General features: G+C 34.3%; 1 protein-coding gene across 9 annotated transcripts in view; it reads right to left on the minus strand.

The window, feature by feature from the left end:
* Positions 1-9,422: 9,422 nt before the first annotated feature.
* GRM8 (glutamate metabotropic receptor 8) overlaps positions 9,423-12,695 on the minus strand; it is an 850,565-nt gene continuing 847,292 nt past the window's right edge. For all 9 annotated transcript variants that reach the window (XM_004471660.3, XM_071215255.1, XM_058297320.1 and 6 more), the window contains one exon: positions 9,423-9,998. In XM_004471660.3, coding sequence (XP_004471717.1) covers positions 9,949-9,998 — 50 coding nt within the window. In that variant the 3' untranslated portion in view covers positions 9,423-9,948. The remainder of the gene's footprint in view (positions 9,999-12,695) is intronic.

Raw genomic sequence — 12,695 nt, forward strand, 5'->3', positions numbered from 1 at the left:
AAAACTGTTAAAATATATTTTAACGCACTTGCAAATTTCCAAAGCTGATGGCAATGAGGAATATGCTAAGAAGACATTTCTCTTTATTATTCATATTAAATGCACTGCTTTTATATTATGTAGGCAGAATGAGATCCATAAATATGGTAATTGTATTTGAATACTACATAGTCAATATACTTAGAAATTAAATTTGTTGAAGCAGACAAATTATTCTCTTATTGGCTAATAGTAAAAAATACCTTCTCAAAGGCAGACAGCTGTCACTGTTAGTTAAAAATCCCTACTGTGTAAATTGGCATTTAGGTACTTACTGAAAAGTGAGGTTTTTGCTACAATAGGCGATTATAGCTTCTTGTAACAGTTAAGGCCTATCATATAAATCCTCCTGTGTTCTGTTTCACTGACACATTCCATAAAGTCATTATGGCCTATTGTGCCCATACAGCAGCTCCAGAGCCCCATCAAAGATCTATTTCAGATCTCAGATCCCTGCTGATAAAAGATGCATGTTCTGAAACCCCAGCTACAATGCTTGAAAAGGTATAACTATTTTCAAATTTGAAAATTTCATTTTACATCATGCAAACTGGGTCTAGTTTTTGCTTCTTAAAAATCAGCACCTGTATTGGAATGAGGATAGGGGGAATGAAGGGACATGACCTAACTGTTACAACTTTAAAATACCTAAAAAAACCTTTTTTCCTAAATTGACTGCTGGATCCAGTATAGCAGCAATAAAGACAGAGTATCCAAACACCTTCCCTATCCCCTCTGACCTAGAAGACATAAGTCTGCCATCAAGAATGCAGGAGGTCACTGTCAATTCTGCTTTTTTGCTCTGCCAAGAGTTTCCATAGTGAAAGTCTTCTGGAATGCAGACAGCTTCTGCTAATGGCAACACTAAGGTTAGGTGACCCAATAAATAGTCATTAGGTAATAATAGAGTTTAAGCCCAATGGTGATGGGGTCAGTATGGTTGAAGCAAGGGGGTATCAACCCAGCCTTGCTGATTGTAAGATGCTATTCATGGCTCAATTACTGGTGGATGATTTGAACTGAGCTTTAGCAATCTTTGGCTCTGAACTTTCTGTCTAGAAGATGTTATTAAATAATACAAAACTAATGTGCTGTGTCTTATGTGGGAGATCATATACTATTTACCTAAGATACTACTTGTGTATGACAGAAACAACCATGGCTCACCATTCTAGGGGCATAATAAGAACATATTTACAAACAATTTGAACTTCTGAAGAATTTATGCCATGCCTTAAATAGAGCAAATGATATAGCTAGGTTGACTTGTGTGAACTTAACACTAAGTAGTCTTGTCATTTTTTTCTGATTTCTTTCATAGTGTTTGAAAAACTTTAAATGAAATATAACAAATCATTGAAAAATGAGGAAAATTGTCTACATTTTGTATCTGGTCTTATGGTGTGCATGGATAACTCCAAAGTCTGCATACTCAAGGCAACTCAGAATAAAAATAAAAGCCCTCAATCAAATAAAAAAAAAAGTTGACACTGACCTGTATTCATCCAAAGAATATCTCTCCATCAAAATATACTTCCCAGTATTAAGAAGTTTGGATAGTTCTCCTAGAAACAGGTTATGATGCATGACACAAAGACGTCAGAAACCAAATCAAAAGTTTCAGAGAACTTTGACAGAGTTATGCTTAATTCTCTCAGCTGAATGTGAACATGTCTCTTCTGACCTCCATAGCATTTTTTCCTCTCAGTTGGCATATTCTGTTTGATACCACAGCTCTGTGCCAGCTCTATACCAATATGCCATGTAACCTTCAGGCGGTTAGCTAGTCAATCTTTGCCTTATATAAATAGGAGTAAGATCATATATATCCCACAGGGTGGCTCTTGGGAGAGTTATTCAAGTACAGCATTTAGCAAGGTGTCTGTCACATAAGTGCCTGATGATCTTAACTGTTATGATAATTAATAAAATAATTGTTTTGTTGCTGTAATTGTTATAAAATATCTTATTTTCTCTCCCATCTAGTAAGCACTTTGTATCCACACAAGAATTAGTATACTATTTTCACAATGCAAAAATGAAAAATGAATGACTGACTGAATGCAATAAAGAATAAAAAATTAAACTCTTGAAGCATAGGGAGCTTGCATAATAGAAGACAACATAATAATTAAAGTAGTATATTTCTGCAACTCCTTAGTATTTGTGACTTCAGGTAATATCCCTTTTAACTTACTTTACCTTTTAAGCAGAAAGTTATGCTTCTTGAGAGTCTTGATTGGGGGAAAAAATTGGAGGAAAAGGAAAATTTTCCTGAGGTGGATTCACTTTTAAATCATTCAGAAATCAAATATATAGAAACTTAGGGATTAAAATTGACCCAGGGACTCATAAACCATTCCTCAGGAAAAACAGCAGCACAACAATATCAACAACAATTACAACAACCATCAAAGCAATTTAAAAATAACCCCAGAAGAACTTGAATAGGCCTGAGGAATTAGATAAGGATTGTAAATAGAAGAGAGGAAGGAAAAATAAGAGCTCAGGATTTAGTCTGGTAGAGGGAGTTGAAAAAAAGAATGGTTTGGTGACATTGGGAGATGATTTGAGAATCTCACAGTATTTCTTGGCCCCAAATTTGTCCCAGGATTTCTGAAGTAATTCCAAGAAAATGACCCATTCATCTTTTAAAATGCAAATAATGGAGTCTAAATGGGGAGAGAAATACCAGACATTTATTCCTTAGTATAAATTGTATTTCTCTGAACTTGATCTTTTCACAGTCTTTCCTATCTCAGTAAATAGCAACACCATCCTTCTCCTTACTCAGGTTAAAAGCCCCAGAATCATCCTTTTCTCTCACTGCACATCTAATCCATCATAAAATCAGTTGGGTCTTCTGCTAAGATATATAGTCTAACCACTTCTCACCACCTCCACACCTCCATGCCACTCACCTGCATTATCCAAGAGCCTTGTAATAGGTGCCCTGTGCTTCTGTCACTGCCCCCTGGAGACTAGTTAATCTCATCTCATCAGAGCAGTCAGAAAGACTCAATAAATGAGAGGTACATCATGGCACTCCTTAGTTCAAAACCCTGTAATGGTTTCGCATCAATCTTGATGAAAGTTGTCCTTTCAATGACCTACACAGCCCGATGAGATCTTGCACTCCATCTCATCCCATCCCCTTTGCTTTAAGCTGGTCTAGTCATGTGCTTTCCCTAGGGGAGGGGTTCTTAACCAGGGGTCCATGAGCTTGAATTGAAATTCAAAAAAAACCCCACAAAACATTGTTTTTGTGGGGAAGTGTTGGTGTGGGTGAGATGTATTTATTATTAAATATTTATCTATTAAATAATACACATTATAGTGTGGACTTACTAAGGGGTCCATGGGTTTCACCTGACTGGCAAAGGGGTCCATGGAACAGAAAAGATTAAGAACCCTGCCTTAGGGTCTGTCCCCTTGCTATTCCCTCTGCCCGCAATTCCCTTCCCCAAGACACTGTGTGGGTTGATTGTTTTCTCCAGTTCTTTACTTGGATGTCATCTTCCCTGGCCACCCCATCTAAAATTTCAACCATGTCTTCCTTTTCACTTTCCCTGATTCATTTTAAGCTCTTAGCACCTTATCACTACTTAATACATCCTTTATCTTGTTTACTATTTATTTCTCCTACATAAACATAAATATAACAGCAGGGATTTTTTTTGAGATTAGTATAATCTCAGCACCTAGAGGGGTAGAATGGTGACCAGTACATAGCAAGTACTCAAGAATTTCTGAATAAAATGAATGAATAAATGATTTTAATTAAGTGGTTTGGTGCTGAAAATTCAGCTGCATTATCTTCCCTAGGGACCTTTGATAGGCCTCTTTGATATCTGTGTATATATTGAGAGTGGAGGTAAGTTTGACATAGAAAAGCAATTTGGGGAAGCGGACTTGACCTAGTGGTTAGGGTGTTCATCTACCACATGGGAGGTCCGCGGTTCAACGCCCCCCCCCCCCCCCCCCCCCCGCCTCCTCCTTGACCCGTGTGGAGCTGGCCCATGCGCAGTGCTGATGCACGCAAGGAGTGCCCTGCCATGCAGGGGTGTCCCCTGCGTAGGGGAGCCCCATGCGCAAGGAATGTGCCTCGTAAGGAGAGCTGCCCAGTGCAAAAGAAAGTTCAGCCTGCCCAGGAATGGTGACGCACACACGAAGAACTGACACAGCAAGATGACGCAACTAAAAGAGACACAGATTCCCGTGCCGCTGACAACAACAGAAGCGGACAAAAAAGAACACACAGCAAATGGACACTGAGAACAGACAACTAAGGGGTGGGGTGGGGGGGGAAGGGGAGAGAAATAAATAAAAATAAATCTTTAAAAAAAAAAGCAATTCAATGTTGAAGCATTTGAAGAAAGGAAATTTTTTGTGACTTCAAAGATAGAGAGTGGGTAATGAAGACCTCTGAGTATCTAGACTATATCCTGTAATACTAGTCATCTGGGTGGCATTTAGAAAGAGCTATTAAGAGATTAGAGACAAGGATGAGGAAAAAATTTAAAAAGTCAACAAACCACATTTCATCTAGCTTGTAATTTTGCCTTGTGCAGGTTGTCTCCCTTGCTTTCTTCCAAAATATTAGTAAAGATACTCAGAAGGGACCAATGAGTTCTAGCCCCCTGCTAAGACTCCATTTAGAAGATGGGTTCCATATGGGAAGGGCATCACAAGGCCCTACATTCACCATCCCTCTGTCCCCCAGAGCCTAACATGCCAGACAGAAGTGAGGGGTAGACTGGCACATTTGTGGAAAATCGGTACTCCACTCATCATAGCTATTATCTCTCTTTGTTTGTGAAGTTTTCCTCCATTTCTGACTCTCCTGCCTGAAATATGCCAGCGGTGAAATCCAGCTAAGGCTTTGTTGGATAGGCTGAGATGGGCCAGGGCTAATAGAGAGAGACAAACAGAAGGACTGTATGGAGTAAATTATCAGTGGTTTGCCATCTTTAGGGACACTCTTGAAAAACTGATTTCTCCCTTTTAGGGTAATATATAAAAGGGGAAAGAAAACACCTGGGAGAGGTGACAGTATCTAGAGGACAAAATAAAGAAATCACACTTTCACAAATTATTTGTAGAACTGCCTCATAGGGAACTGTTAGCTGAAAGCAAATACACAGTCATAAGAATTTAGTCTCCATAATATTTTATAGAATCTAGCCTCTGAAATGGAGACATAGTAAAAGAGTGAAAATGGGAAAGAATAATTAAAACTGAGCCCCATTACAAGAACTCCTCCCTGACTACTTTGAATTATCTTGATACCCATTTAGGTGTCTTTGTGACCTTTATTATTCAGAGGTGGTCAATGTAATTGCCTGAAATTAAGGAAAGGAAAATGAAAGAAACTGAGGTACCACTTTCATCAGAAAAATTATCCAAAACATAGAAATAAGGAAAAGCTATTGGTAGGTGTTCTTTCAGTGAGGTGTTGCGTGTAATGTTCTATCAACAGATGAACACTATAATTTTGTAGATGCAGGTGTTAACTTGTGGATTTTTATTCAGTAGAGAATCAGATAATATTCGACAATGGACTAGGTACTACATAGGTTATGCTTATTGTATGGTAAGATATTAAACTACCAGTATTGTATTGAACTCTGATTTATCTCAATACTTATATATTTTGTGCATCTGTGTGTGACACACACAGCTATTCTTAGCTTCTCAAATGCTCTTGGACTACTTTTAGCTTCTTACTTTCCCCCTCATTAGTCAATAAGTTGAATAAAATATGTGGTGTGCTCATTTTACATTTGTATGAGTCATCTTTTTAACTTTTTAAAATTATACTTTAACACTAATCTTTTTCATTAGCTCTCGCAGCCACCCTATGTTCTAGTGAACTTATTTAATGAAACTTTGTTCATTGGTAAATAATCTCACACGCTTACTTGGCAAACTGAAACATTAAACCATTTTCTGGTTTTCTATAACTACATCGCTCCTGTTTCCACTCAATTAATTATATCCTCAATTCTTTGTTTTTTTCCATAGGTTTCAATATATGCTTGACTTCCTATAGAAACATAAGTCAAAGTTATCTTTGCCTAAGTTATTTAACAAACTAGAACCCATATATAATATGTCAAATTAATCTATCCCTAATACTCTTAAAGAGGATATGTAACTCAAAATATATGACACTTTACATTGATAATACACTGAGTTCAAAAGAGACAAAAAAATTAAATGTCATATGAAGGGTTAGATGAAATGAAAAAGTAACGGTGCTTAAGATATATAATACCATTAAAGTTAATGCTATGAATAATTTTCAAAGGAAAAAATGAAATAACAGTTGTAGAAAATAGCTTTTCTAAAGATTAAATTATGTACTTTTTTTTTTTTTTTGGATCACCGTTATTATAGGAAAGCTATTTCTTAGAGTGATGGTGAGTTTCTGAGTGTTCACAGATGTAATTATTTCTTCTTAACAATATCTTTTCTTGAAGCTATGGTCAGATTTTTCTTCAATATTTATATATCCATTAAAGGAGAATCATAAAGAAACATTTCTAGTGATTATTATATATGGTTATGATATTCTACGATTTGATAGTATTTCTCACTCACCCTTTATTTCCTGCAGCCTGTTCATTACTTTTGGGCATTTTATTCTAGAAGAAGATGGATGAAAATACAGACATTAAAGGAAATAAAATAAGCAAGATGAGAAGAATTGGTAAGGCTATATAACAGAATTTAAGAATGTGATTTCTTCAATTTTCTGATTGACTACAATATTCATTTTGTCTATTACAGTTTAGGAAATTCTACACTGTCCAGAAGTAATGGTAAATTTTATAGAATATGGAGTTAAAAGGGGAAGAACTATAAATGACACAAAGTTCCAATCTTAATTTGAGTTTCTGTAATGTGGTATTTAATTTTAAAAGAAAAGCAAAATCCTTTTTATACAGTATGCCAAATTTTCTGTTAAAATGTTAGTGAATGCTAAAAATTAATTTAGTCATTCAATTCCTATTCATGTTTCAATAGCCATTTCTCAAGTTTAAATTTATGAGTAGTTTCATTTATAAATAAAATTAGTTTGTGGCAGATCAACTATCGTTGATTTAGAAACCTTTAAATATTAACTAGTATAAGCTATAGTTTTTAAAAACAGAGGTTAGATTTGATCCAAGGTCACGCTAATGTCTCTCTCATTGTCTACTAGTGACATTCGCTGACTCTTACCTTGAGCTACATTTTTAGCATTCCCTCTGGCATGCTGAGATTAGATGTGACATTTCTTGGCCAGAATAAAACACAAGGTCGATCCTAAAGAACGTAATACTATATATATTTTTTTCTGTGCAACTTTGCATTTGCTTATCTATAGTACACAGGCAGTTCATTTTAAAGCATGGGACTTATGAACCACTGCTGGCACATGCTAAATCCTTCTCTTTACAGGACTCTCCTCTCATTGTCCCAGCCAATATGACTACCTACAGAAACCTCAGCAAAATCCCTGAAAAAATAATCACATTGGAGGTCAGAACTCTTCAGCTCCTACTGCAAGAGGTTGAGGGAATTTATCCTCCCATGGTCTGGAAAGGGTAATATTTTCATCAGGAAAAATTATCCCACTGAGATAATGCTATAAAGGATAATTGGCATACATAAACCCACAAGAAATATTATTCAATTCTGTTACAAGATAAATAAGATTTTGTATATGTATGGCTGCAAACAAGTTATCAATTATTTTAAAAAGTACTTAGGAAAACAGCCATTGGTAAGTTTTTAATAGGAAGAACAAATTTTGAAATGCCAAGAATAATATTTAATTTCTCATTTTTTTCCCCAAAGCCTTAAAATACAAAACAAACAGGTTTACTCTCATAAGCATCACCCAGTCACATCCACTTACCCAGATTAGAGTCAATTAGGAAATGAAAACATGAAAATGTATTTGAGTGTTGCTTTCTGAATGAAATGCAAGGCTTGCAAAATCAAGCATTTTTTCTTAACCAAACAAATGGATAATTATTAATAAGTTAAAATTGAGTAAAATAATCTTACAGACCACTAATAATCGCCAATGTAAATAAAATTATAAACTTAAATTTTTAAATAAAATTATAATTATTTTTCCTGGTATGGCTATGGGTATTAAGCCACATAGCACAAGAAAATATACTAAATATACATTTATGGGTTTGTTTTAAAATAGGTCTTATCTAGAAGGGCACATCTAAAGGTGAGTATAGGATCCTGATTATAGAATTGTATTTATCAGTATTTTAGATTATACAAAACTTGAAAATAATGTCGTCCCTCCTTGATTTTAATATTATCAACAAACAATGAGTCCTACTGGGAGAAACTCAACAAGACCAATAAATCACATTTGTTTCTGGATGCAGCTTTTTATCTGTGTAGGTATCTAGAAAATGTTATTATATGTCTAAGGAGGCTGAGCCTTGCTAGTTCAACCTTCTAAGTTACATAAAGTTACTATCAATAACTGAATTGAAGCCACTGAGCACAGATAGCTCTTTATGTCTGTAAGAAGGGCAATGAGCCATACTAGCTAAATCAGCAGAGAGAACATTTACTAATAAAGTGATCGTAGGACCTATTGACTTGATGGATGTCTGGGATTGTATGGAATAGAAGAACCTATGACAAAATGGTAATGGATGTGAAAGCCTTTTATGCGTGTGGGCATGGTTTATTAGCATAGCCCAGGCATCCCATTTTCCCCCCTATAATAATACTGTTCCATAAACCAATGAATCATTTCATCTAGAAAATAAGAAAGTATTGATGTGTTATATTAACAGTGATTCTTTCAAAAAAAGAATTAGAATATACATGCTAATGCTGTAGTTTGGAAGAATGTACAGTGCGAAGACTCACTATTTCGTTGATTTCAGTGGACACTAAGCCGAAGTGTGAAAAGGTTAGTACAACATACCTTGGAATATTTCATTAACAAAGGTTTTGACTTAGAAACATAATGGGACCTTTCAGTGATACTTCAATATACTTTTGACAGTGATTATCTTATTATACTCTTTGAAGTAAAGTTTACCTCATCAGTTGTTAATTGCAATATCTGAAGCACTTTACCTCAAGCTAGAACTTGAATCTTCATAAAAGAAGCAATGACTATGGGAACCTACAGCAGAAAACTTGAAATATTCACATGTTCTTAAATAAATATCTTTTCATATAGAAATAAAAGACAGCCTCCTTCATATACACACAAATATGTAAAAATACTTTCCTTGAGGAAATACTATTTCGTTGAAATACTAGGCAGGAGGTATATAATAGCAGAAAAAGTAACAACTGGAAAACAGAGTTTTCCTTGGCTTTAAAACTGGAACGAAACAACTCTCAACATTTGCAAAACATTCCTTTATTATTAGAAATAAAGTATTTGTATAAAAAATTGCATGCGTCAACCATTGCATTTATTTTTAGCACAACCCAGGGCTTCAATCCAGTCAGCCAATACGAGAAACAGACTCTTTGTCTTATACAAGTTGTACAATGTGGGACAGAAATGGGAGTTCTCACAATCACAGAAAAATACTTACAAGAATAACATCAGACATAGTTTATTTCAACAGGATTTTTTTTTTCACAAGCTAACATTAGTTTTCCTTTTGGGATTTTTTAAAAACTGCTTATTAGTAAGCAATACTTCACTTTACACTCATTGGTTGTATTTTCTAAAACAGATTTCTTCATTCAGTTATTGGTAATTTTGGCTCTCGGCTAATTTTTGTTCCTTAAGAGACTGACTATTGATTTGATTGATTGTAGTCTACAGAGATCTCCAGGAGTGGGTGTTTGGTGGTGTCCTGTTCATTGTTTAAGATCACACATCACATTTCTTCAGATTGTTATCATTTCCCTGATTCAGATGGAATGATTGCTGTAGCTGATATATGTTGTCTTGGTAGAGGAAGCTGTTAAGACAGTTAATAGTATTTTGTTAATATGATTTCAAACATGGCTACTTTTATGATATGCAGTTTTTACAATGTTAATAATTATTTATAGTATTGGTAGCTTTCAGTGATTACAGAAGTAAAATTCAGCAGCAACTTATCTGTAAAACCTCTAGAGTCATTTATAATAGATATTTAGCATAAAACTGAAAATTTCAAGTTATCATTTTTAATAAACTTAGATGAAATTCATTTCAAATATGTATTTCGGTTAACAAAGACAAAGTATCTGCCCTACAAAATACAAAAATTTTTTCCTTACAATCTATTTTAAAGACTTCAAATCTTCCAGCCTGATCTGACTACCAAGAAAGGGTTAATTAATTATAATTAGTTGTGCCTTGAGAATGAATAATTCTTCCACTTAAGAAAATAGTTAACTATCAAGTAACTAGAATGTAAAAGTAATAAATATGTGTATTGCCAAAATAGTTATGGTCTGTTTTGCTTCATCTAAAGGATACAAATGCAGACATTTAAAAATAAAGACTCAAAGAAGGAAATAAATATTCAATTGTTTGATAACTAATTTACTATAAAGTACAATGCATTATTATAAAATTATTAGATAGATACAAATAACAAAATATCCTATGTCAAATTTATACTCATTTAAATTTCCAGAGAATATAAATCTAAGCGATTCTTTTGATTTCTTTTGAAAGATAGAATAAATCTCTGCCTTAAAATTCAGATATGATTTCCTATTTTTCAGTGGAATTATGGAATGAAGAATCATAAAAAGTGATATTTGATAAAAGGTAAAATCACATATACATTTTGCTATGAAAATCCAACTCAGGATAAAACAGTTCTTTTGAAGGTAATTTGGTTTTTGAGCATTAAATAAAACTAAAAGTTGTCACACACTTCCTTTGAAATAACTGGCCATCAGATTCATTTCATTTTAGTGCACAGCAATAATGGTGATTTACCAGAGAAGTCCTTACAGAGACCAGGAACATACAAATTTCACAATCATTAAAATCAATGTTGATAGCTGGAGGAGGTGTGAATTATAACATTTCTGTTTTTTATTTCAATAAATATGAGCTTTATGCTATCTACTTTTATTATCTATATTGCTCACACTCCTTCTAAGTAGTCATTGAAATACAGTAGAAAAGAAATGAGTTTTTAGATCTGGTTGTAAGCTCCATTCTGTTCCCTACCATGTGAAAAAAAAAAATCATACAATTAAAGGGCCTCAGTTTCTCACTGGTCAAAACATATCACGTCAGGTTTTTGTGGGGGTAGGGGCAAAATGTATTTATAGGGGAGTAACAGTCTGGGAGAACTACTATGGAGTCTTACTTTCCTACTTAATCCTTCCAAAAGGAAGATGAATGTTTTATTTCTTTCCTTATATATAATTTTTTAAAATTTTAGTTTTTGTAATACTCTCATCTGCCTCTAGATTTCCTCCAAGAAAATAAAATCTCTACTTAAGGTAGGCATTTCATGGGATTTCATATACTCTTTGCAAAAAAGATGGGGAAAATGTTTTCATAAGAGTTAGAAAAACTGTACCTTAAAGGGGCTGTTCAATGTCCTGCCCCATTTATATTTTCAACAATAACTAAAAATATAAGGAATATTTATAAAATTTGCAGATAGGGAGAAAACCTACAGGTTGAAATAGAGGAACAAGAGCCAAAATGATTTTGAAGAAGATGATATTCAGCAGAGATTCATTCAACTGATGTTGATTTCGATCAGACCATCTTTATAGCTAATTAAAACTTCATATTTCATTGTATTACCTATTAGAAGAGATCTTTAGGAAAAATAAAGGTGGAAGGCTATGGATAATTGAGATTATATTTCACAGAAGTGAAGAATTCTTAATGTTTTTACTGTTTGAAAGACAGTACAAGGCTCTGGAAACTGATGACAATCATGATGAAAAAACTGATAAGGGACAAACTAAGAATGGCAGCTATCTTGCAGGTATTAGAATCTATCCCACAAGTATTACAGAGTAAAAGCAGATCACAGATTCACAGATGAGCTGATAAGGGGAGTTTTTACAGTGGAGATGAATACACTAATGTGAAAATCAATTTTTGAGTAGACCAATGATGAATTTCCTGTGTGTACCAAACTATGTTCATAAGCAAGTGAAAGCAAATCTACCTCTGGCAGCAGCTGTTTTCGTGAATTACTCATTAATATAGCTTAAGGAATATCATGCACAGAATTTAGTAAGTACAGTTGATAAAATTCATACATGCCAACTTTATTTCTATTTTGAAACAACATGACCTTTTCTTTCATAATATGTAGTGTTCTGCAAATCTAGCAATTAACATGAATTCTGGGTTTCCCTACCAGCTTCATGTTACTTATAATTATTTTGTGTAGCTTTTGAAACTTTAAGATCTTGTATAGGTGGCCACAATTGCTAGTACTAACAAGGCACTTTTCCCAAAGAATTTCTAAATATGATAGACTTGAAGAGCTCCTCGGCCATGAAAGAAAGACATTGCATGGATATCATACACTCACAGGTAATTGGCCAGGATAAAAAACACGAACGATGGAATAGTAGCCATAACTATCATAATCTTCCATCCATGAAAAAAAGAAGAGACGAGAAGAGAAGAAGGGAAGAGAAGAGCAGTGGGGAGTGGAGGAGTGGGAAGAAGAAATTAG

This window comes from Dasypus novemcinctus, chromosome 5 (assembly GCF_030445035.2).
Source record: "Dasypus novemcinctus isolate mDasNov1 chromosome 5, mDasNov1.1.hap2, whole genome shotgun sequence".
In the NCBI taxonomy this organism is placed as follows: Eukaryota; Metazoa; Chordata; class Mammalia; order Cingulata; family Dasypodidae; genus Dasypus; species Dasypus novemcinctus.